The sequence below is a fragment of the Struthio camelus genome, chromosome 10 (genome assembly GCF_040807025.1).
Source record: "Struthio camelus isolate bStrCam1 chromosome 10, bStrCam1.hap1, whole genome shotgun sequence".
NCBI lineage: Eukaryota > Metazoa > Chordata > Aves > Struthioniformes > Struthionidae > Struthio > Struthio camelus.
In genome coordinates, this window is record NC_090951.1 from 17,265,274 (window position 1) to 17,290,291 (window position 25,018).

At 40.5% G+C, this 25,018-nt stretch overlaps 1 protein-coding gene across 3 annotated transcripts in view; it reads left to right on the top strand.

Moving 5' to 3' along the window:
- Positions 1-25,018, top strand: part of NKD1 (NKD inhibitor of WNT signaling pathway 1) — a 115,742-nt gene that overhangs the window by 81,752 nt on the left and 8,972 nt on the right. For all 3 annotated transcript variants that reach the window (XM_068955682.1, XM_068955683.1, XM_068955684.1), the window contains 4 exons: positions 8,570-8,676; positions 11,299-11,394; positions 19,780-19,927; positions 21,376-21,460. In XM_068955682.1, coding sequence (XP_068811783.1) covers positions 8,570-8,676; positions 11,299-11,394; positions 19,780-19,927; positions 21,376-21,460 — 436 coding nt within the window. The remainder of the gene's footprint in view (positions 1-8,569; positions 8,677-11,298; positions 11,395-19,779; positions 19,928-21,375; positions 21,461-25,018) is intronic.

A 25,018-nucleotide genomic window follows, 5' to 3' on the forward strand; every position in this document is an offset into this window, starting at 1 on the left:
CGTGCGGTGCACTCGGGCTCAGCACCGGCCGGGCACTGGTGAGGGCACTCCGGCCAGCCTGGATGTGTGTGCAGATTTATTTAGGGGAAAGTTATATTCCCTATTAAAGACTTGTAGGCATGAAGCTAAACTCTGGTGCTCTGGTGTTGCAAGACCTCTTTTTTTTTTTTAATGATATTTTAATGAGCCTTTATAGAGCATGGAGCCATCCAGGTAGGGAATATTATTCTCGGCAAAGCCAGGTTCGAAGGTGGCTGCTGTCAGTGCTGGGACCCCAGAGCCATGTGCCCCGGTCCCCGAGCCCCTGCCTAGAGCCACTGGCAAGCAGCCGTCATAGCTCAGATTTTGAGATGCCACATTTTAAACAAAAATCCCCAGCGACACTGTCAAGGGAAGATATTGCAGGGTTTTCCACCGAAGAGGTAGCTCAAGGGGGAGCTGACTCGGGCGCTGCAGTGTGCAGGCTCTCGAGAGCGATGGGCGTGCTCCAAAATGGGGCTGTCTCCTCTTTTGGATGGGGGATGTTCTGTGATACGGGGGCTTCCCTGCTGTCGTACAGTTATTAATGGTAAGCCAGTTGCCTGCATTTGCTGTGTGGGAAGCATTTTTGTAACCAGGTGCTGTGTACTCGCCAGACTTTAAGCCAATTGGTGGGGTCTAGCATTTCCAGAATTTTATTTCTCTGGATGTTGCTCAGTCTGTGATGCATCACCTAAGTACCACGGCATACCAAGTAGAAATATGGAGCGGGAAAGGGACCCATGTGTGTGCAAGCACACGTGCACGCGGACCTATTAGTCACTATGTTGTTCTTCAGTTGTTGTACAGCATCTTGTAGATAATTCTCTCTTCTTACTCACTCCCACGCGTGCACTCCCCCCACACCTACCAGGCAGTGAGATGTAGGGCTCTGCGGATGGGAACACTCTGAACTCACTACTGAATATGAACTATGGGAGTTGTCAGATGTGCAACTGAGTCATAACACTTAAAATAATGGTACGATATAGGTCCACAACACTGCTTTCTGTAACAGGCCAGCTTTGTGAGGGTCACAATGACATTCTTCTTCACGGGAAGCAATTCTGATGAAATGCATCTTACAGTTAAATATCTTCACAGGCCCCATTATCATAGCAAAGGTGGTAGAAACATGATTTTCCTATTGAACATCTAAGTTAGATAGGAACGAGTTTGATATCAAAGTCTACATTATTAATAACATTACCTACTCTGTCTTCATTTGAATAAAGGGTTATGTAGCCCCTGTTTTTCTCCCCCTCTTCTCTTGTGAATCTCAGGGGAAAAAAATCCAAAGAGACAAGGAAAATTAAAGACAGAAAATCCTATATGAACGCATGTATCTGCGATTTAAACTGAGAACAGATTTTAAACAACACGGTTGTTACCTGTTACTAACCAAAGTCAGTGTATGGCTATCTTTAGGGAAGAGAGGTCTTTCTTTTTTAAGTTACGAATGATCTCTTGGTGGCTCCATCTGTCACTTTTCAGTGACAGAATTAAGCACTTTGCAGTCCCATTTAGAGCTCCAGGGACACATAATGCTATTAGAAACTGGTTAAGTAGTCCATATGAAAGTGACAGTTTTGACTTAAGAAGCATTTTTCTGTGTTAAATGATACAGATTGTTGTAGCAGATTGCATTCTGATGATGTGGTTTTTGATATGCCCACTGATCAAACACAAATCTTGCTACTACAGGTATCATCCTGAACTATTCTGACCAAAATGTATGGAGATTTCCCCCCGCCTTTTTTAAATAGGGGAGGGAGGGAGAAATGATTTCCTTTGATCTCTGATGAGGAAGGGAAAAAAAGGCTGTTCTGTTCGGGCTTTTGGCTAACACAACAAACAGTGTTTAAAATTTAACTTTGCTTAATTAATTAGTAATTCTGTTTAGTGCTGTCTGATCTTCATCCAAAAGGTATTTTGAAGCTTGAGAACTCAACATCAAAGTGTATTGGGTGAAGATGGTCAAGTAAGGCACTTAATCTGGCAGTTGCTGTTGATGAAATACAGCCAGTTGGGGAACTAATTGGGAAAAAGAATCGTAATCTGGCAAAATTCAGCAACTCCCTTGTTAAAAGGAGTGTGTGGGAAGTCCAGGTTTAGTGTCTAAATGCATGTGAGATATTGGCTAGCTAGCCAAGGGAGACTATATTGTCCTTTACATTCACACCCTTAATACAATCCTTTTTTTTAGTAGAGAGATATTGGAAATATTTCCTTGGGGAAAAATAACCGAAAAACCCACTACCACCCCCAAGCAAGGACCAAAACAAGAAACCAAATGTAAACAGAATTTTGCTGTGATCGTGCATCAAAGTTTGGAAATACTTCTATTCGTATGCATCAAATTATTGGGGCTGGCAACAGGAATCGAAGCTCAAGGGAAGCGGTCTAAGTATTATTTATTCAGAGGAGAAACTGTTGTCAGATTGCATTTGAGTGAACTTTAATTTAGCAATTTAATTTAGCAATTCCCAAACGTCCTAGTGGTGACTAGTCAGTCAGAATCATTATCTGATACCTGAATGATTCAAACATATTTTGATTGTCTATTTTTGTTTGTTGCAAGCCATCACATAGCCTGAGTCACTGTCCTGCTGTTTGATGTTCTATGCTTAACCAGCTCCTCTTGGTAGGGAGCTGGCAGGAGGTCTTGTGACACCCTGAATTTTCCATTTGGTGGTCTATGATTGAATCTTTAATTTGTGTTGCGACCATCAGGAAGCAGTGAAGTAGAAGAACAAAATGACTTCTCCCCATGATCTCAGGTGGAAATGTCTAACCCAGACTACTATCAAGCACCACTGGTACAGCCCTTGCTAAGTTGGTTTTGCCTTCTCCCACTGGACTTAAAAGGAACAATTAATTTCCCTGCAGTAAGTTTCAGAGAAGACAGCTTGATCCTTGTCGTTCTGAAGGGTGTGTCTAATCCATCAGCTTCAGCTTTCAGCCAGAAGAAGCTGAATACAACTCTTTTGGCACTGACCCAGGAGGAGCCTGGTTTTCTATGTGCTTCCTCTTGTGGCTGCGGACAGGGAGTGTAACTTGCCTCTTGGTCCTATTCTACATGTGTTTATTTGCCACGGGAGAAGAGGACCTTCATAGAAGCAAAGCTGTTTCCTTCAGAGATGCATTTCATTCAACTCTGAAAATGAAATGTGTGCCTAATAGGGGTGAGGTTTGTGTATTCATGGCCTCCCGGAGAACTTGAAAGTGAAATCTGAATGTGAATGCAATTGTTTGATTAAAGGACTTCTTCTCAGTTTGGACTTTCAAGCATAGTTATTATTGTTGCGTTTGTCATTGTTCAATCAGCAAAGAATGTCAGTCATGTTTGTCAAACCTGATTTGCAATGAAAAAATGTTCACAGAGCTAGATAATTTAGACATCAGACTTCAGGAAAAGAAGCACAGTTCTTTTTCTATCCCTTCTATCGTCGTAGTCTCTCACATTACATTCTGCTGTGTCTGCTAGGTCTGTAAATTTGAAGTGAAACCCTTACACTGTTGACATCAATAGGAACTTTACTACTGAGCTCAGTTGGACCGGCTCTTCAGTGTTCAATTCCACCAGCTGAATATTGCTACTGAAGTTCAATTTAAGCTTTTATAGAAGTGCTCATGTCTTCATCTCTTTGTCTTGTTATTCATTTTTTAGTTTTCCTTTTATCCTACTCCCGCACAAGTCCCAGATTCTAATGTGTGGTTTGTTGCTTTTGCCCATGTACGTGTAATTCAGTTGTCCCATTGCTTCTGCTAGTTGTTTTAAAGAATTGCTATGGAATCCAGTCTCTTCAACTTTAGGGGAAAATTAATAATATTCCACTTCAAAGGATTTTGTTTCATGTATGCCAGATGCTGCCAGTGGCTGCATGCCACTTTCATAGGTGGCATTTTTGTCAGTTCTCCAATTTTACCTTTACTCTGCTTTCTCTCAAAAATTACACGGTAATGACCCTGACGTTAATTTCATAGCCTCTCCCATAGTTCTACTTTGCGCGCTAGCGCACTGTGATCCATCCGATACCTTTCTAAATGGCTGCCATACCAAACAGGCTCTGGAGCAGTTCATCTTTAGCCTGAATTCTCGTAGCTATTATGCAAATTTTGACTAAGTAGCTGTATCTTAGAACTGAGCATCCATTAGAGTTGCATCCTTTTTTCTGTTCTGGCTTACAAGATCCTCTTAATCTAGCCAAATAAAATGTTCGGTGCAGCTGAAAAAAAAAAAAGAAATTATGTCCTTATTTTGAGAAGGAAGATCGTTTGCTATAAAGTATGGTGCTTTGCTTGAATGGGGCTTTGAGAAACCTGAAATGACAAGCCACCCAAATGATGGTGAAAGTGAAACACTCACTTTTCATCTTGACTGCAGCTCTATTTTGGCTTTCTGACTTTTTTTTTCCTAATTCCAAGATGTAAGACAGAGGTGAGTGAAGAATGCTTTGGTTGTCTGAAGCATAGTATTCTATACTGACTCAGTACACTCAGCACAGCAATCAATTTTACCTCAGTTCCGTGATTTTTCTGGTGATTCCTAAGGAGCAGTTAGAATTATTACCCACTTCTTTTCTTGAGGATGAATAAACCTTTGAAAAAAGACCTAATTCTTCAGGGATGAGTCTTAATACTTTTAAAATGGTGTTCATTCTCTCCTTCTCTTCCTCCCCCACCTCAATTATGAGCAATTGGGTGGTAGTAATTAACCATCCTTAGAGAGAAACATCTGCTAGTACACTTAAGCCAGTCAGTTTGTTTTTCATGAAAGAATGGTATTTCACAATTTTTCCAAGTTAATACTTTTCCTTTATTGTCTTTCCAATTTCAAATATTGTCCAGACGCATTTTTATAGTGTCTTAAGGTTATAGAAGTGAATACAAGACCATTAATAATGAACAGAAAAAGAGAACATCATAAAGAAAACATATGCAGTATTTCAATTCATGAAACATTCTGTTATGGAACATTGTTTTTGAGAGCATATGGTTATTCCCATGAGAAGTAATAAATATACATTTTTTTCCAGTTGTGGATTCCCACAACAACAAGGGTAGTTTTCTCTGTGTATTTGTCTATATAATGCGTTCTCTTTGTCAGGACTTGTTATCTGAGTGGGGAGGTAAGTAAGTATTTTTGTACAGATGATATATTGTACACGGACCTATTTCTGATGGCCTAGACTTTGGAAACACAAGTCTATTAATTCTCCACAGTCCTTTGAGATAGCAATCTTGTCTGGTCTAGTTTAATATCATTGGCAAAGCTGAAAGGAAGTTCACGTTGTGAATATATCTGAACCTTGGCATGCAGCTCGCTCATGGATCTCTGTTTACAGGCTGCCAGTTTTAACTGTCCCAAGCAGACATTCTCATTTTATTTATAAGTAGCTTTAGCATTTGTTTGTAGCCTTCATGAAGTTGAGCAGCGTGTCGATAGTCAAAACTAAGTAGAGAAACAAACATATATGCTGCTGTTTTCAGACAAAAAGTCGTACTCCAGTATGTATTTTTAAATGTTCCTTGGGTTTGCATAAAGCACACAAGGATATATGCACAGGCACATTTTTGGATCACCCATAAGTATTATTTTAATATATCCATATTCCCGTTTAAAGTTTCTTCATTTAGACTTCTTTTTTTTTTTGCTGAATGAAACCTGACATCAAGATGAGATCACCAGATTTCCCCATTTCATCTGAGCTCAGAAATGAGTAACTGATTTCAAAGGATAATTCCCTGGAGCAGCAAGGCCAGTGAGTTCTTCAGATCAAAGGTCAGCAAAGCTCAAAGAGGATAATTTCTGGCATACAGTATTTAAACTCTCTGAAGGAGTGTACTGCAAGATGTATCTCCGCCTTCCCCAATAGTTGAACTCTTGTTTTTTGAGAAGGCTAATTTGTCAGAGCACATTTTTAACTCTATTACATAAATTATACATTAAAGTGAAAGCTTCCTATCTGAACACGCATACTCTCCACCCAGAAAGGTTATTGAACTTGCCAGTGGAAGTGCAGTTCTTGAAGCTCAAAGGTGACTCAGTGCCAATGGCTCTGTTTTCACTGAAGCATCCAGCGAGGCGTGCTCTTTGCACACGCGAGTAACTTGCAGCGCGGTGGAAGAGCACAGAAGTGAAATTCAGAGAATACTTGAGAAGCCACTTCACTTGGACAGAAAAACCCAGCAAAGAGCATTGGGGCAGGGAATATTTGCCTTTTGCAGGATCTGCTCCTCAATTCTCTCAGCCTGAGCTACAGCCTTAATGGACAAAAGACCAGTGTAGAAGTCCTTTGGCCAATATGCACCTTTATATGTTGAAAAGTATGTGTGATAGCAGATGTAGAAGTTCTTTTCAGTTGGTTGTCCATTATTCCAAAGAGCTAAGGGTCAGACTAGCCCAGCTTTCACTTCACAGTCCCTAGAGATTGATTGTGAAAAAAGTCCCTCACAACAAGAATTTTTATTAGCTTGGTTAGATCCATTCCTGTGAGAAACCACTCACTGATACAAATGAGCCACTCAAAATCTAGGGGCTTAGTTGCCCCCAGATTTTTTAATAGTTAATGGTTGCAAAGAACCTCTGATAATGTAACTGTCCTTCTTATGAAGGCCCTTGTTACCTTTTCATTTCTAGTTGCTTTTAGAGTGAAGCTGCAAGGGTGGATAAAGGTAGATCATTTAAACTGTTTCCAAATGTGTGGTTTTTTTATCTCTTTTATGAGGGTCTTTTTTTCGGTCTTAGCTTTGAATTTCCAAGAACCTGGAGCTGTATTTATGGACAAAGTGAGTCTAAGCTATATGGCTGTTCTTTGGATACACTTCAAAATTCTGTATCCTAAGAAATATGTGTTGCAATAGGTGTATTCATTATGGGAAGCACTGTGCAAAAACCTCCTAATAAACAGTCCCTGCTTGTCCAATAACACCCAGTTAGATGGACAAGGAAAGGCACTGCCATGAAGTGAACTTGCTCTTCCTTGAGCTGACCTTCCTCCTTAGCTTGTGTGTAGCGTAGGGAATCCAAACAAGGCTCGTAGTAGAAATCAAAGTGAGTCAGTGTGTGGATATATACATCATAACCTGCGTGATTTTTTGCATTGGTACAGTGCATTGCATGTCTGTCTGTGGAAGCTGGCATTAGTATAACATCAAAACTGCCCATTAGTATCAAAGTTAGGAAATTCCACCTGACTGCCTCAATGCTCCCTTGCCCTTACTGCACATTCGAGGTCTTTTGTAGTATACTGCAGATTTCAAAAACACTAATACAGCAGTTTTAAATGTAGACAAAGAAACAAGACTAGAAAATGTGATATATTGCAGTGTGGCAGTCTGCGTGTTATGGCAGAAACCATAGCTTTTGGAATTTCTGAGAGTATAAAGCTATGGTAAGGTTAGATTTTTTTAAACTGCTTGTTCCAATTTGCGCAAGAAAATGTTGAAAAATGACAAATAGAGCTGCCTTGTCTGGTGTGGTAGTGCCTTGCTTTCTTGGGAGAGTGCTTGGGAGGCACCTCAGTAGCGCTGAACACCAGGAGAACCAGAGAGTAAACCCTGTCTGAAGTGACTTATTCTGAACTGAGAGGGATCATGTTTTTCTTTTTATAAGGAATCTGACTTCACTGAATTGGCACTTATGTGAGATCTTACTTACAAAGGCATCCCCAAGAAATGGTTCCTACATAGCATTAGGGTAAATGTATGGGATAAATGCAAATGCCACGTTGCAAGAGAAAAATGCAGACTTTGAGGCCTACATACTTGTAATCTGTCTTCTATTTTATGGTAGCAGGCAGGATTACTGATATGCCTAACAAAGTGTGGGCGTAATGTTACTGGCGGAAGCTTGGACATGAAAAAGAAAGTATCTAAAACAAATTGAGGGCAGGATTGAAGATCTCTGTGTATTTTCATAGGTCTAATGAATATAGAATTCCTTTTCTTCAGCTACTGGGCTTCATTACCTGCAGGGCTCAGTGCCTCTTTAGGAGCCAAGGGCATAGGTATATGGCCCAGTTACAGAGTTCCTGGGCAGTTTGTCTTTTATTCCTCAAAAAGAGTTAGATATAGGTTAATGTTGATAGTGTTTATGAGTGCTATTGAATTACGCAAGTGCAAATGTTTTAACCTGAGCTTTAGGTGAAATATATTTCTTCAGGCATATTTGAAAAAAATACTGCTTAACCTTTTAGTGAGTGCGATGTGTTTCTGCAGTATGCCACAAACCTTCAGTGCTTTGCAGAATTACTCAGCTTATTTACAGTAATGGTTCTGCTGATTTATATTCTCCTAATATTGTGTTTGAACCTCCTCTGGCTCTACCGAGGTTAGCAGGAGAGTCTGGGTACCAAGGGCTGGTGGTAGATTGTCTGCTGAAATAAATCCCAGATGTGCAGTGAACACAAAAGCAAATCAAGTATAATGAACCTCTCATACAAATTTGTGGAAAGCACTTTCACACTAAATAGGAAGACAGATTGCAAATATAAGACTACTTTGACATTCCCTTATAAGTGTTTTTTCTTAAATGTATTTTTTGCAGTGGCTTTACCTCCAGAGAAGACGGATGGAGTTTGCAGTGGAGATGAAAAGAAAGTGGAAAAAGAAAGTGATGCACGCACAGGTTCCAAGAAGCAACTAAAATTTGAAGTAAGTCCTCTGTATTTTGAAGTTTCACTATACTGACATAATTAAGGTAGATAAGGTTATTACCTTTGGCCCAAATAGTGCCCTCTGATGCATGTCTGTAGCTCCTATTGATTGTAATGGGTACATGAGGGAGCAGAACCGGCACAAGTCTGTGTCTTACTATCAGTGGAATTGTTCCTTATGAGATGGTTACTGAGGTTTATTTCCAAGTTCGGATAGGATCAAATGATGATGATCCCTCTGCAGGTTCTGAAATGTAGAGTACGGAGAGCTGTTTGTTCTCTCTTGTGTCTCTCTTGTGTCCCTCTACCTGCGATCCTTTCAGAAGTAATTTATTATGCCACCCACCGAGTCACCAAATCTTTAGATTGTCTTTCATGGACAATTGCACTTGGTTAAATCTTCCTAGTGTAAAAGATGTTTGTGAAAGCTTACTGAACCACCAGCCTTCTGTGCTGGGCCTCCAAAGTGAAATAACCTTGATCTACTGCACTGGAAATCCCTCTAATCAGATAGGAGGAGGAAAAGGATCTGGGGGGGAATGAGTCTGATGGTCTATTGCCTTGCAGACTTATAAACATCATAAAACTGCCAGACATTGTGCATAGTTGGCAGGTTTTGTTTATATAGGGAGAGATTTAATAAATACGAGTATTGAAACATGCTGTCATCCAGCTAGAGGGTTGACTGTCTTGGTGAACAGAAAGATACTCTGGTACTGGCAAGCAACAGCAAGAGTTTTCATCTCTGCGCTCGCAGACATGGCAAACTTCTGCCTTTCAGGGCTGTCAGTCTGTCACGTTAATGAGCTTTGCGTTCCTCTAGTGCTATTTAAAAGACCATCCAGCCACCTTGCTGCCTGGCTGCAGTCTTCATTTCCTTCTCATAAGAAGATTTAGTAGTCTGGTACAATTTATTTTTTACTGTTTTAATGCTGATTAAGGGGAGGTAGCTCTCCCGTGTGCACTTCAGGTGTTGCTACGTGCTTGTGTGCCTTATGGGGGGAGGTGACTTTTATTCCTGCCTTTTTTGCACAGGGATAACTCTTCTTCTAGGCACATTTTATATTCTGCCTTGAGGAGCAGACATTTGCACACAGGAAAGGCATGATGAATTGCAATTAGCAGTGCCCTGATATTTGACTGTTGAAGGGCACCTGTCCACACGGTTGGTGCCAGGGTAGCTGGAGCTGCACCGTCTCAGCAAAGCCCACGTTTGTTCCCAAGTAGTTCTTGGCATGCCATAAAGGTTAGCACTTGGTACCAGGCTCCATGAGTAATGCAGGGAAGATTGCCATGACTCTTAACGAAGCAGAGCACATCCTCACATAAAGATGTTATGTTAGGCAATCTGAGACAGGGAACTATTAATAAGTGGCAAGAAACCAAGTATTGATATTTTTTCCTTTGTTCTACAAATCAAAGTTTTCCAGCCATGTAAGCTAGGGGCTAAGAGATTGGTAAACATTTTCGTTTTATGGCCAGGTATAAAAGAATCAGAAATGCAAGTGTCGAGACAAGAGGTCTAAATCTGAGGTGGATGTGATTTGGCTCTGAAAGGTGCTGGGAATGTTTGTGTAATACGAAACTGTGGTTCCACAGCGGAGTGTGGGGCACTTGGCCGCTTTCAGGCAGGCTTGTTACAAGGAAGAGAAGCCTGCCTTTGAACTCGGCAGGGGACAGGGGGTGCCTGTGACTGCTGTAGGGAATTGGTTTCAAGTCAGAAGATCAACCAGGTATTTTGAGCTCTATCATGCTGAAGGTATTTGGAGCTGTTTATTTTACTTGCGTACAGTGGCTTTCATTTTAATTGCACTGTAACTTTTCTGTGTCGCCTTGTCGTGGCTCTGGGTGAGACTGATTGCACCGTCTTGAGCGAAAGCAAACGATCTGCACCCAGGTGACCGGAGTCAGGCAAAGTGCATCCTTTGTTCTTGGCTGAAGTTTTGGGTTTGGCTGTTGGAATTTTTTTTCCTTTAACAAATTGATTCTTCCAGGCTTTCCCCAGATCACACTCTCACTAGCAGAAGCCCAGCTAAAATAAGAGTTGGGCACCACTCCCAGGTCATTCTTACCTGCCAGGTCCCAGCCAGGCCCCGTTTCGGGAACTGCAGCAGCACGATGCCGGACCCTGTGAACTCCGCCAACCCCTGCGTGTCGAATATCTGTGTCAAGGGCAGGGCTGGCTGGTGGGGACTTGTGCCACATGTCCACTTTCTGTTAATGACTGCTCCTGGCTCTGTGCTGTGCTACATCCTATTGTGAGTCTGTTTCTGTTATCTTGCTCTTCCTGAGTTCAGCAGAGTTTTTTTCTCACTTTTTAGTGGTAAATCTTACTATATTCCTACAGCTTCAGGGAGTAGTTTTCTTGTACCTTTTTGTGTTTCCTACAATGAAGTAGAAAGCATCTTGCAGATTGCCGGGAGTTTAGCCCGTGGGAGTTAGAGTTGTCATGTGCCTGCAATGAAGCTCCTTCAGCATGGTGGACTGAGGCCTCCCGGGACGTATCCTGAGGCTTCCTCCCGTGGGGGAGCGAGGAAGGAAGCAGCTTCCTTCTACAGCGTCTCCTCTGCAAACAGGCCTTTTGCTTTAGGTAATCAGCTGCTCTTTGCATGTTTCTTAGGAATTGCAATGTGATGTGTCTGTAGAGGAAGATAACAGGCAAGAGTGGACCTTCACACTGTATGACTTTGATAACAACGGAAGAGTCACCCGCGAGGTAAGCAAAGTACAGCTGCCCCTTTGTGCGCAGCGTTGCTAACATGAGAAGTGTTTTATAACAGGAACATTTTTTCTTCTATGAAATAAAGGTATCCTGCCAACTCAAACAGCAGTTTCCATGGACCCTTCCCTCCTAGAAACAATCCCACCAGTAGTTCACTTTTTTCAGACGTACTGTACCACTTTTTAAGCAGATTGCTGTTTAATGTCTGGGATTAGCCTTTAAAAAATAGTACTGGCATTCGAGGGGGAAAAATATCTAAAACAACTGAACCACTAAACACATTGTCAAAATAAACCCTTGCAAATGTATATTGTTCTGGCTCCCGTCCTGCTTTTCAGAGTGAAGCTAACCAAATAGCAAGTTTGCTTTCTGAAATTCTTTCCAGTAGTACGAACTATACTGTTGTGTTGTTTTCATGGATATTAGGCCATGATCTCTGCCTTCTCTCTCCAAGTATAAATAACGTTGGTGATGCTTGCTGGAGGCCCATAGTGAATGGCTGTCAAAAGAATACCTGTGCGTATTTTATATTGTCACGGTGTCTTCAACTTATATTTCCTGCGCAAATAAGAAGCCCACATCAGTACTCATGTATAGATTAGATAGAATACAGTCCTTTTTCAGAACTATTTCTATCAAGATTGAATGATATTTCCAGAAGACTTGTCTTTTACTGAGATTTACTGCACTATACTGTCATTGATTTTTTGAGAAGCATACTTACTGGCTCCCATGCCTTCAGATGATCGGCTGAAAATTGACAGTTTCTGTCTCCGGCTCTTATGCTGATCTATGGAAATTACTCAGTGAAAGGAGTAGGGTGAATACTGAAAGTGTAGTGGCATTAGACATCAAATGACAGCAGATTTTTTTCCCTAGAAGACTGAAGCAAGTCTTTTTTGGCATTTATGAGCAAATTGACAAATGTGATGGTTGTTCAGGATTTTTGACAAGCATATTGTGAGCATCATTGAGCAATATAGAAAGAGGGCAAGGAGGAGAAAAAAAAATACTGTCTTTGTTAATGTATGGGGAACTGAGCCCAGAAAAAATAAGTAAGTTGCCTGAAGTCACACAAGAACCTCATGGCAGATTGAAACCTCCATCTTTTGAGACCCAAGGCTAAGCCTGACTTAGAAGATTATCTTGACTCTCAAGAATAGGAAAAAAAGCAAAAAACCCCAAACCCACACACATGGGTGTCTTTTACATTCAGGCATGGAATTCCCATTAATGTCAGTGGGAGTTCCATGTGCTGAACATAACAAGAATATGCTTTTAAGTATGTATACAATAATTATTTGTGATTATGTGGTACACCAAAGAGCTTAATTTGACTGTACTTAGAAAATATATTACAGCCATATTCTACCTCTCCCTGCTAGAAGAACAGGCTGCAGCTTAAGTGAAACCAAATCTGTGCAGGGTTTGAAAATTATACTGCTCTGAGGTCTGGAGCTTGCTATATTCAGGCTTGAACCCATGCCAAAAAAAATTCTTTTAACCAAGGGACCAAATAGATTGATAATTTTCAGCTCTTTACATGTGACAAAGATAAAAACAAATAGTATGCACCGTTACAGAGTTTTCCAGTTATGTTACACACTTCTTTAGTGAGCTGTTCCAGTGCCATTTATAACCCATCGTGCTGGTTGTCCTTGGTTGAGTCCAAATGCTATTTAAGAGTTGTTTGTGCAAGGATGACTAACAGTAGCAGCTCATAGATAACATTGGCCACAAAAGAGAAACTTCAGTCTCATCGTAGGATGTAGAATTTCTCAATTTGTTAGCCCCCGAGAGGTGACTGTCAAAATAGCGTGCTTGATCCTGCGGTCTGTTAAGCAGTTCTGCCTCCTGATCCAGCAAAGGACGTAGCAATGGGGAATGTTAAACATATGAACAGTTTCAATTAAAACCAACAGGACACATGCTTTGAGTTAAAAGTATGTGAGGCACATTGCGGGATAGGGGCAGAAGGGACAGCTCTTTTGCAGAGCCCAGTCCGAGGAAGCGGGCTGATGAAAATGCTTTCAGAACCAGTCAGCTTGTCTGAGCAAAGCTCCAGTATTCTGGTGAGAAAAGCGTAGTGTGAAACTTTACTCCCTTCTTTGAAAATTTTACTAGACTGTCTCCTGGATTTGTAGTTGGATTAACAGTGAGATAAAATTGGATGTCACGCTCTTAAGTCAGTTTTCTCTCTGTAGATCTTGAAGTGCTTTACAAGGGGAAGTCAGCATTATCGTCCTTGTTCATGCTGGAAAAGTGAGACACTGAAAAAGGAAGGGACTTGCCCCCATCCATTTCAATTGACTCATAGTCACTGTGTGTTTAAAACCTTCGATTTTATGTCCAGAGAGTTTCTAAAGGAATACACAATGTTAAATTAACTTTATAAAAGACATGTAGGTGGAGTGAATTTTTGCAAATGGACTAAATTCTTTTTTCATTAAAATGTTTGAAAATTGTAAATCAGATGTGGATTTAGTTACTGGACAAAATTTCCCTTGGGTTTTACACAATGACAGATCACTGCAAGAACATTCAACTTCCATCTTAGTGAAATTTCTTCTGGATCTTAACAACATCTTCAGAACTTAATACTGCTTTCATTTCCTCCTAGAGTCTGTATGACTTACTCTCTATTCCTTATAATTAGAAATTCAGATCTAGTCATGCTTCTTGAAGGGATACACCCATTATGAAAGCATAGTTATTGGGGTGGCAAACTATAAAATTAGCATTTAGCATCTGTTTTTAAAATACTGTTTTCATTGTCATGTAAGAAGGCCATTTTATTGTCCTTTTGATGTAGTGGCAGATAACTTTCCTGCTCTAATATAGGCATTACAAAAGTTGGCTAATAATGTTTCCCTTCGTTCCGTAGGCCGTTAAGAGTGCAATTCGTTATGTACTGTAAGGCCGTTTCAGAACTGACAGCTGCACTGTAATTATCTTCACATGGATATTTGTAATCGGACTTGAAACTTGGATAATTGAACTAACGTGTTTTCATCCATGAGGTTTTATGTTGAGCTCTTTGAATGTAATTATGCTTTAGAAACGCCAGCCATTTTTTGGCAATCAGTTCTTTCTTGTTAAATTTAGTTTCTTTGGTGAGCGGCTGCGCAGGAGTAAGCACAGCAGAAAGTTGTTTGTCAGGAGTAAGAAGAAAGGGAATTTCTTCTGGACTAGCTGTTGAGTACTTAGCAAGTGATGCTCCTTTCAGATGCCAAATAAGAATGATTCAAAAATGGAAGTGATCAAAAAAAGCTGATGTTGCAATAAAAGCATCCTGCTGTATGTAAAAATGAGACTACAAACAAAGTTCTAAATGAGGCATTTGTGCTTTTCTTTTTCTGGGGGAAAGATAATGAACCCATATTGATGTTTCTCTTCATCTATTTTTAACGCTAAAAATGTTCCTTGTATGTTTCTTTAAATACCCAATTTCTCTCTTGCGCTTCCTCTTTTTTTTTTCCTTTTTGATTACTTTTGCTCATATCCTTTCATGACTGAGAAGGTTTGAGGTTATTTCTGCATTCAAAACTCAGCACCAATTCTTTGACTTGGAGAAGGGCACTGGCTTTTCTGGGGCTATGATTTATCAACCTGGCCCTTCTCTTTCAACTTGTTTTTTTTCGCTGTGTTTGTCAATATTGCATTAATTCAAGATCAGCAACGGAACCGACAGATAGAGGAGTGGCGCCTGTGTGTATCAGAGGGCCCGTCACTAGAGCCATTAGTTTGGTGAATTTGTACCAGACAGAAATATTAAGAAAAAATCCTACTCAGTTTTTTGTTACAAAGAACCAAATTGAATGCTTCTTCTCAGTGTTAAGCCCATAGGTTATTTATCTCTTTTGTGCAAATGTCCTGTTCTGTTAAATTAATTCAGCTGGAAAAGCCTCTTAGTTTCCTCTGGAGAACCTCTAGTTTGCTAATAGCTAGTCCTTTGCTGAGAAGCTACGCTAAGGCTAGAAAAAAGGGGTGTTCTTCTACCATTAATATTTCTAAGAAGCAAAAAATGAATACCTGGAATGAGGACTTACTCACTAGTAAGGTGAGTTCTGTAAGGAATGATGAATACTTAAATGTCACCTGTCCTTTCTCTTTTTTGTGGGCCCTTTAGTGTCCCTGGGTGTTCTGAATTCCCACCAGAGACTTATAACATATTCTGGCGTGCACCATACATGTGTGGCCTTAACCGCAATACGTTTTCAGGTATTTCTAATGCAATTATTTCTGGCAATCTGGTAAAGTTGCTCTTTTTAATATACTTTGTTGCATTAGCTGTTTGACAAAATAGGATGTGAAAAACATGAAGATTAACACTGTTAAATCCTTCAGCCCTAGAAGAAACCAACTGTAGTCTTTGGTAAGCAAGACACAAACAAATCTGGGTATGGCATGTGCTGGCTGCTTGGATACTGCCCAGAAAGCCTTTGTTTTTCTCTTTGAAGAAAAATATCATGGTTTCCGTTTTCTTACTTGGTTAAAATAGCTATTCCAGTAGAAATTCTGCACACCAGAAGCCCGTCAGAAGTCATTTGGGTTCACATAGGCTACTTCCCCACTGAATATATTTAGTTTGCTATAAAGGAGGAATATCTTTTGTGTTATTATGTCTCTTCTCTGTTTAAAATACTTTTTAAAAAAAACTACAATGATTTTTAGCTAGAAATGATTTAAAATATTTCAGTAAAAATCAATATTTTGGGGAAAATGGGAAACTGAAAATTCTATTCTTGTATATTTTTCATGAAAAAAGGGAGGAAGTTTGAGAAATGTGGGATGCAACTTTTTGTGCAGGAAGTGTTGAGCGATCTAAGTTATACAAAGCAGTTGCGGAATCATGTGGCTAGTAAAACTGTAGTGCCTAGTACAGAAAAGTTGATTTCTTTGGTAGTAAAGAGACATGCTGATTGGTATACCAGGAGAGAGGAAAAAGTTAAATAGTTTTTATTCTTAATTCTTGACACTGAATTTCTTGAGGAAGGTGAAACCACTATTGTACAAGCTGGGGAGTGGAAGGTAAAGCTGTGTCAACAGTTGTAAGTAGTTCTTTAAGAAATTTAACTTCAGATAATGTTGAATGGGACAAGTTTCAAGGGAAGCGTAAATTGCCCTGCTCTCATGGCAGGCCTACTGGAAGATGAAAACTCTTTTGGGGGTAGTTGTAGGTGAGTCTACAAAATACAAATTTGGTAACGTATATTGTAGTTGTCTAGTGCTACTAATTTGGCAAGAAGCCGATACCATATTAGCTGCCCAGAAAAGGGCTGTGAGAAGGCAGTTTCAATCACAGTTCAAAACTTATTGAAGAACGACTAGTTTGATTCCTAGCAGAGCGGTGCCTCAGGAATTTGTATGTTATAATTGTGAAGAAATAACTAGAAAGCAGCAGGAGGTTCAAGCTGCCTAGTAGCTGGTAGCTACTTGGCCAGAAGCTTGATAGATGGGCGAGTGGTGAGTGACCTGAGCAGACTTGTTTGACCGAATCAGAGCTGTCAGTTTGCTAGAACTTCCAACCCCAACTGAGGACCAAAAGTAAATGAATCCTATAATAAAAATTTTGCTGTTGGTATTTAAAAGATCAGCAGAAGCATTAAGTGGTTACTTATGTATATTCCTAACCTCGATCTTGGTATATATCCAGTCCGACGACCACGTTCGTTCTCTGTTCCAAAATGCGCAGCAGAGCAGATTGTCGTGGAAGAAGCTGAGTATTAAAAATGTAACAAAACGCAAAAGCAGCAGAGTTATAAAACCACAAGGTGTTCTGATACCTTTGTGCAGTCTCTTAAACTTCCTGGTGCCTGGACATTGATTTGGGTTAATTCAGGACGGTTTGGCTGAGAGATGTAAGTAGTCCTGATGTGATGCGCATGCATACGTATTTCTGACTCACAAAGTGTGTATCGCACAAGTGTTGCATCTGGCCTTCCTTGGCAGCGTTTCGGAATACCTATTAAACTGCTGAGACAAGTGGTTTGTTTAGAAAAACTCACACAGAACGAAAGATTGTAAAGTTAGCAAGTTAGACCTCATCACCAGAAAAAAAATCATTTGAAAGGACAGTGGGAGTAAAGGCTTCTGCTCTTTGCCTGTTGAAGTAAAAAGAGAGTAGATGATCAGCTTGTACAAACACGTGATGCAGCTGAAAAAAGAGAGGCATGGGGGGGTTAGATTTTTGTCAAGGAAGGAGTTACTGATAACCACCTCTTGGGAGCAGCCTCGTGCAGAAAGCTGCAGCGCTGGCCGAGCACAGCTTGGAGAGGAGGGCACGATGGGAGAGCACTCGCTAAGGGCTGTCTGGGAAGGGCCCGTTCACCAAAGTGCGAAGGTCCCGTTAAATATAACGGTGGTGTGTTAGTGTTCTGCTGAAGGGGAAGCTTTGGTTTGTGTAGGTGTAGGATTATAGCACAAGGCTCCTAGAAGGTGTATAGATCAATGGATGTTTTGTTTGTTTGTCTATTTATGTCGTTGTTTGGCTGAATTTTTCTTTTAGATACAATGAGAATCCGGCCTTTGAAGCTGACTGACAGATACTGCTGCATCTGTTTAGAGGTCTGGCTAGTTTTCAAATTAGGGTGAAAGTGTGAGAAGTGAGGTGTGTTAAAGAGCTGTGAGGTGGCCACCAGGTTGTCACTGAGCAGCCTTTCCTCATTCAGACAGTGGTGCTTGTCAGGAGGATGGAGAGCAGCTGCGGACATGGTAGTGACAGCCTGCATACAGAGACTCTTGCAGCAGTGCTAGAAAAAATATTTCAGTGGGGAAAGAAAGGAGAGACTACAAATTCTTCTCTGTTTTATGAATATGTGATCGTGAACTCACAAGTCTGGAGAAATTCCACTGAGTTTAGGAAAGTTACAGAGGGTACGTATTAAGGCAAAATCTGGGCCCTCAAGGATTTAGTCATTCTGCCTGTTGAGCTGGAAAATCATCTACTATACAATCATTCGTGGCCATAAGGTCAGTATTTCCCTAAATGTCTATTAAGGACAAAATATTCTGTGTGAACAGAGATTAGTATTTCTGTGTCTCCTTTAAAGCTGGTTAGATCACAAGAAGTGTATTGCATATTGGCTGCTAGGGCTGTTTAGGGCAGGCTAAACTTTGAGGCTGCCGTTGTTAAGAGCATGACCCCTGAGCAAAGGAAAATCCTAGAGTTTTTGAGTCTTTTTTGAACTGACTCTTCATTTTCCTCAGAACCAGTTATATTTAACAAAGGATGATTTGGATATTTCGTTTATGCTTGCAGGCATTTGGAAAGAGCATAAGTCCTAGGACAGATTCAAGGAGCAGGAAGACCAGCATGGAAAACTTTTCAGTTGTACATTGAATGGCATATTTATAGCCTGTAATGACCAGTATGCTTTGGCCCTAGGTTGGTGCCCCAGACAAATTTGGGTGAAATCCCTTGGGGGAGAACTAGTGAGCCAAGAGATTTCCTTTTCATCCTGGCAATTTAAGATAGTTCATTATTGAAGCTTGGCTGCACTAGTTAAACATGAGAGAACTTCCAGCATCTCCAGCTGCTGAGTGATGAAGAGTGTAATATTCCTCCTACTGGCCAACGGAGACAACTGACTTATCGAAATTGGCTACGGTTCCTTCTGATATAGCCAGACACTTAAGCATTTATTCATGTCCCATTGCCTTCAAGGAGGCATACAAAGAATGTTCTCTAATAGGCCAGAGTGAATAATCTCTGTTGTCCAAAAATGTAGGTTTAGAACTGGTTTGAATTTTGCAAAGTAGGCTAGACCACAGTACATGTATGCTAGAGTGACATTCAGACCTAAGGTTTACAGTCCTGCCACATCTGTGATTAGTTTTCCTCTGTGTAATCTACCATTTAGCTATCCCAAGAAAATAACAGGAAGTAGTAAGATTCCCTGAAGATGTCATGTTTCTTCAGTTGCTGTATTTGTCTTGGTCATATGAACTCAAATTTTTAGTGCAGTATGACTAATTATCCCTCAGTTCTATTGAAGCCAAAGGAAAGGAATACAATTTGCCTAATTCACAGTGTGCGTGTGTAATTGTGCATTTAGTATTATTTTGATCAGGTTTGCCCCATTTCATAAATCTTATGCCATGTGATGCTGAAGAATATGGATCTGCTTGAACCATTCCTTTTGACGGTGTCAGTTAAGTTGCAGTCTAAACTGGGAAAAATGGGGGTTAACGAAAGAGAGAAATAGATTCTTTCCTCTAAGATTCTGTGCAAATTCAACTCCTTCAAAAATTCAGTGAGTTTTAAGGATACTTCAGCATTTAATAGTCCCAGGTCCAAAATAGTTCTGTGTATGACAGCTGTAGGTTTCATACCATTTTCACAGTACTGTGTCTTTTTGTGTTTCAACCCAACTATAGGATATTACCAGCTTGCTTCATACCATCTATGAGGTAGTTGATGCATCAGTAAACCATTCGCCTAGTTCCAGCAAAACTCTGCGAGTGAAACTTACTGTGGCACCAGACAGCAGCCAGAAGAAAAAGAGTATCTTGTTAAATCATTCCGGTAAGCATGTGCAATCAGCTGTTTGAAAAAAAATTTGAACATCTTTAAGGAGCCCTTAAAGATCCATCTCCATATTTTTTCATTACAAATAAATATATATTTTAGTCAAGGCAGGTAATTCTGTGGGCTTTTTAGTCCCCATGAACCTGTATAACATCTCTGGTGCGAAATTGCCTGTCCTCCTTTCAGTGTCTCTTAAGTGAATTAAGGTCCCCATCCTGACTGATTGTTTCCTCTTAGCAGCAGCGACATCCCATTGTTGTGTGATTGTGTTTGCATAGTGCAAGATTAAGTTTTCTTCTATTTGTACTGCTTTAACTCTGCTGGTATAGGTTCAGCCTTCAGGTTGCATGGAAACAGTTGCAGTAGAATAAAAATGCTTTATGCATGTGCATAGCTATCACTACTGTTGGATAAAATTAAATAGTTCAGTGTAAATAACCTTTTATCACTGTAGCTATTTCTAAGCTAGAACCTCAGTAAGGATAAAGCACCATAAAAATTATACCTCTGATTTAAATTCTTGCACTCTGCTATAACATGTAAGAAACGAAGTAGGAGAGGGAGAAAAATCATTTTTTGCCCCTTAACTTCAAAGTTTGCAATGTGTGGAATCTGGACAGGTCTTTCAGTTAGTTATTAAATACCTGGTAATGAAAAGGTCATGGCTAATGCACGCTGATCGATTTTAAGTAGAAATACTGGGCCAAGCACTGTCACCAGATGCACCCGGGAATTTGAAAGGCATTGCGGGCTGCAACTGTCTGTAACGTGATATGTTAGCAATGATGCATCTATTACCAAGGTTGGTCTATGCATAAAAATTGCACCATTTTTCAATACTGGCAGAGTTTGCCATATAAACTGTTACAAAGTGGCTTACACTGTGATGGTTTATTCACCTTGTGTTCACTCTAATAATAGCTGTATCAGCACGATCACTTCAGTAGATAAAGTAGTGCTAAATTAAAATACTCAAAGTACTTAAAGTAATACTTCAGTAGAAGAACGTGGGCACCTTATCCAAAAGGAGATCCTCAGTATCTGCGTTTTAATATATGCATCCATTCAGTCAAGTGCAGCTATAAGCAAATTTGCACTGTTGGAAAGCTGCATGGTGCATTAGTACAGTGTTGAGCTCCAAACTAACAAGCCCTCCCGAGGGCTCCCAAGTGTGAATGTGGCTCTGTCTAACCTACTGCATGGCTTTCAGCCTCACCCTGACTCACATCTCACAGCCAAGGTTATGTCTGCCTAAAATCTGTTCTATGGACAAAAGCACTTTTGAGGAGGTTAAACTTAATAATGTATTACATCCTGATCTATAGACAAGACAGGATACATCCTGATCTATAGACAAGACAGGATGTGTTTACAATGTAGCATGTTAATTAGACAGACTAGCAACAACAGTCATGGGAGAATAATGTGCTTTTTCTTGGTGGCAGATTTGCAGAGTGCCAGGCACAGAGCTGAAAGCAAAGCCAATGAAGAAGTAAGAAGCTCTGAAAAGAAGCAGCGGGCTTCTGTCAGGTAAGAGCAGAGAGCTCCGTCTCCTAAGACACGAGGCTAGTTCTGACAGCACCTCACCTGCTGATTTTTCTTTTTTTCTGTTATATTAAGACAGAGGAATTGGAGGATTTTTCACTGTGCAACAGGTAGCAGATATCATGGGGGGATACTGTGTATAAAAGAGCAGCAACAACGTTTTAATTGCATTTGGGTCTTTGACGAAAAAAAGAAATCAAACCTGTAGTTTGCACTATTGAGTTTTTTTTCTTCTTTGGGCCCTTTGGAGGACACACACTATCTTTTTAGATGTCATCTGCAAATACTGTACCTATTAGTGAAGTTAGTACAGAATGGTGTATCTTTTGGCTAGAAGTGTCCTAAAATCTTTTTATCTTCATAGAGACTGGTTCTTGCCTATCTCTGCCCTCCTTCCAGTCCATCTTCTTCACTGATCAACTCAGTTAGCTCCAAGCTTTATTAACCCTCTCTATCTTGTTTAACCGGGTCCTAACCAGACCTGCCTCTTTTCTGCTGCCTCCTTCTCAAGGTGCTGGGTACAACATCTAGCAAAAGGAAGGAGGAAGACAGCTCTTGGCAAGCATCTCAGCAAGTGCATAGGGTCCATCCTGCCGAGCAGGCGAGGGCAGAACTTCAGCACGCCACCTGCTCTGTGCTCACCTCCTGCCAAGGTGGCTTCGGTGTAGAGCAGCTCTGGGGTAGTTCAACTCCACTTTCTAAGTGTGTTCATCCTGTTGGTATGAGAAGTAAATTCACTGTTTCTTACTTCACAGTGACTTTGCAGAGCAGCTGCCTCAGCTGACTCCCATCACCAGAAAGCATACTTCCCCACTGTCACAGCATCTTCAGGCAACTTTTCCTTTAGGGAATTGGTCATGAAGTAACACCCAGCTAGGAATTAGTTGTTGCTTAGAACTTCTACCTTTATTGTAATCTTGAAGGAAAATTCAGATCATTTCTGGTTTTTGCTTTTTGGTGGTGTTTTTTTTAACTTTCCGAATATATTTCACCATATGTTGATTGTCTTTAATGGAATTCTGCCTTTATGACTCAGAATGCATCCATTTCCCGTCAAGCACAAGCCCAGTACTTCTTTTGTATACAGCTGCAGGCACACTTGCAGCCATCTAGAGATTAGATTTAAAAAAAGGGGTTTTAGTTCCTCCCTAGCAGAATATCTGATGTTATTTTGGATGTCAATTGAGAGCAGGCCTTATTGCTCTGAAGTGTGTTCGCATGCCATTTGCAAGGTTAGCAAGAGCACGTACCCTGAGAATACCCTATTATCAAGAGTTCCATCTATGTTTTAGATATTACCTATACTGAACTAGAAAATGTGGTAGCCATTTGGAATGGCTCTTTCAAGTATTTTTTTTTTTTATTTTTACAGCTAACAAAAACGCTCATCTCTCAGTTGAGTCTAGGTGTGCCATTTCTTTTTTGAATTTGTTGGTTTAATGGGTAGAAACATAAAACAAAAGCAAGTAATTTTGATACATATCAGTGTACCTCGGTTGGTCTAGACAGGTCATCTCAGCATGAGCATATAGGTTTGGTTTAGTCTAAGATGTCCTACTACAACAAAGGGAAATGTCTGCGCAAGTGCCACAGTAATGGCATTGAATCGTTAGCTGTATTTGTTTCTTCAGCGGCAAATTAAAAAAATCCAGTTTGGGCCTTCCATGGATTTAGAGTTATTTGTCCAAAGAAATGTATTTATTTTAGTAAATTTATCAGGAGGTGGAGCATTCAGTTTTATTAAAAATGACAACAAAAACTATGCTTCCCTTTTCTGGATAGAGTAGAAACACTAGTGAATTATCCTTGTGAGTAAATCCCAGAAGGATCAATTTTCAGATTATAAAGTAACTTCTAACCTTTTGCTAACAACTCTTTACAAAATTTTTTGCCACCTAAAGAATATTCCATGTTTTTGTTTGCTGGCCTGGAAGTGGTGCTCAGATTTCCTGTGTCCATTAGCAAATGTTTGCCCTTTGTCAATTTAATGCACTGGGTATTGTTGATAATTTATAGCAAAAAACCCCTTCCAGTTCAAAATCCCTCCACCATCCATCTTAAAGCCCTATTTTTGTAAATGTAGTTGTTTTATGAGTGTTAGCCATTTCCACTTAAATTTTCAGCCATAGATGCATCGAATATTGGGGCAGAGTCCTAGTTCGGCCACATTTATCCTCCTCATCCCTTCCTAGACAGGACAAACCTGAATCTTGAGCTGGGCTGATCAACATCAGGCAACTGTCAGCGTCTGACAGTTTTTGCTGTATCCCGTTAAATGTGGCCAGGATAGAGAACCTGGCCACTGCTCATGTGTATGGATGTCTGTGCACTCTGGCCAAACTGCCAAGCCCCTCCACGTCTCCCTAAGGCTCCTCAGCAGCTCCAGGTGTTAATGCAGAGGCTTCCCCTTGAGAGCAGCAACGAAGATTTGTGTGAAGTACACACATTTTGCAAATACAGTCACTTAGGAATTCTAGTCGAGGCTGGATTAATATTCAAGATAAAATGGATAGAGATGGTTTTATTCCCTAAGGTGAGAGAGATAGATGGCAGGTGGGATTTTTCATCCCCTGGGAGCTACAGGCAAGAGTTTTCACCCATAGGCCTAATACAAGTATCAAGATCAAGTAAGCAGATTTATAGCTGTCTTGCCCAGCATATGTATTATAAAATTGATGGTAGAAGAGCACTGGCAGGCGACTTTGTGGATGGTGGGAATTTTAGAAAAGGTTTTCATATACTGCACAAACACTTAAATAGGTGTCTTTTCTATTGGAAAAAAGAAAAGAAAGAAACCAGCACAAACAACGTATATTCTTGCAGCCTGTATTTGATGCAGATACATGATGCCTGTATCTTCCCATGTATATGCAAAAAAAGCGTTCGGGAGCCAGATGCCAGAAGCCTCATTTCTCAGAAGTACCTTAAGTTCTCTTTGACAATAGAGCACATCTCTCATCAGTGCGTAATTGCTTCACGGTGTATATTTGCATTGTTGAAAGTCATCTTGCATGGAAGAAAGCTATTAGCGTGCAGGGCCATGGCAGTACTTGTGTAGTTTTTCTCACTGTCTTGATGAGAGACGGAATTTATTACAATAACAAAGCAAAACAGGTTCCCTGTATACTCAGTTTTCAACAGACACTACTGTATATAGAGTTGCTTCGTCGTGCTAGATCAAACCCAGCGATGCTTTTTCTGGGTTGGCTGTGCATTGTCTTTAACACGTGTACAACTCCCATTGGTTTCCGTAGGCAACTCAAGCGTGGCAGCCTTCAGTTAGCCAGGTTCTAGCCCCAAGATCTTTAAGTTGACCTGCTAAAGCATAAGATCCTATAAAGGTGTGTCTGAGGCAAGAAAGGTACAAGAGTTGGCTGTCTACCTAAAAATAAAAAATGTCTGGACAGTCTCTCTTTTTTGACAGTACCCCATGTCGCTTCTGCTGTTCAAAGCTAACTGCAGAACTTTTAAAGCTTAACTGCTTTCCAGGCAGACTCTCCTCCATTCAGGAGAATCTACCCATATCAAAGTGGAGCAAACGTG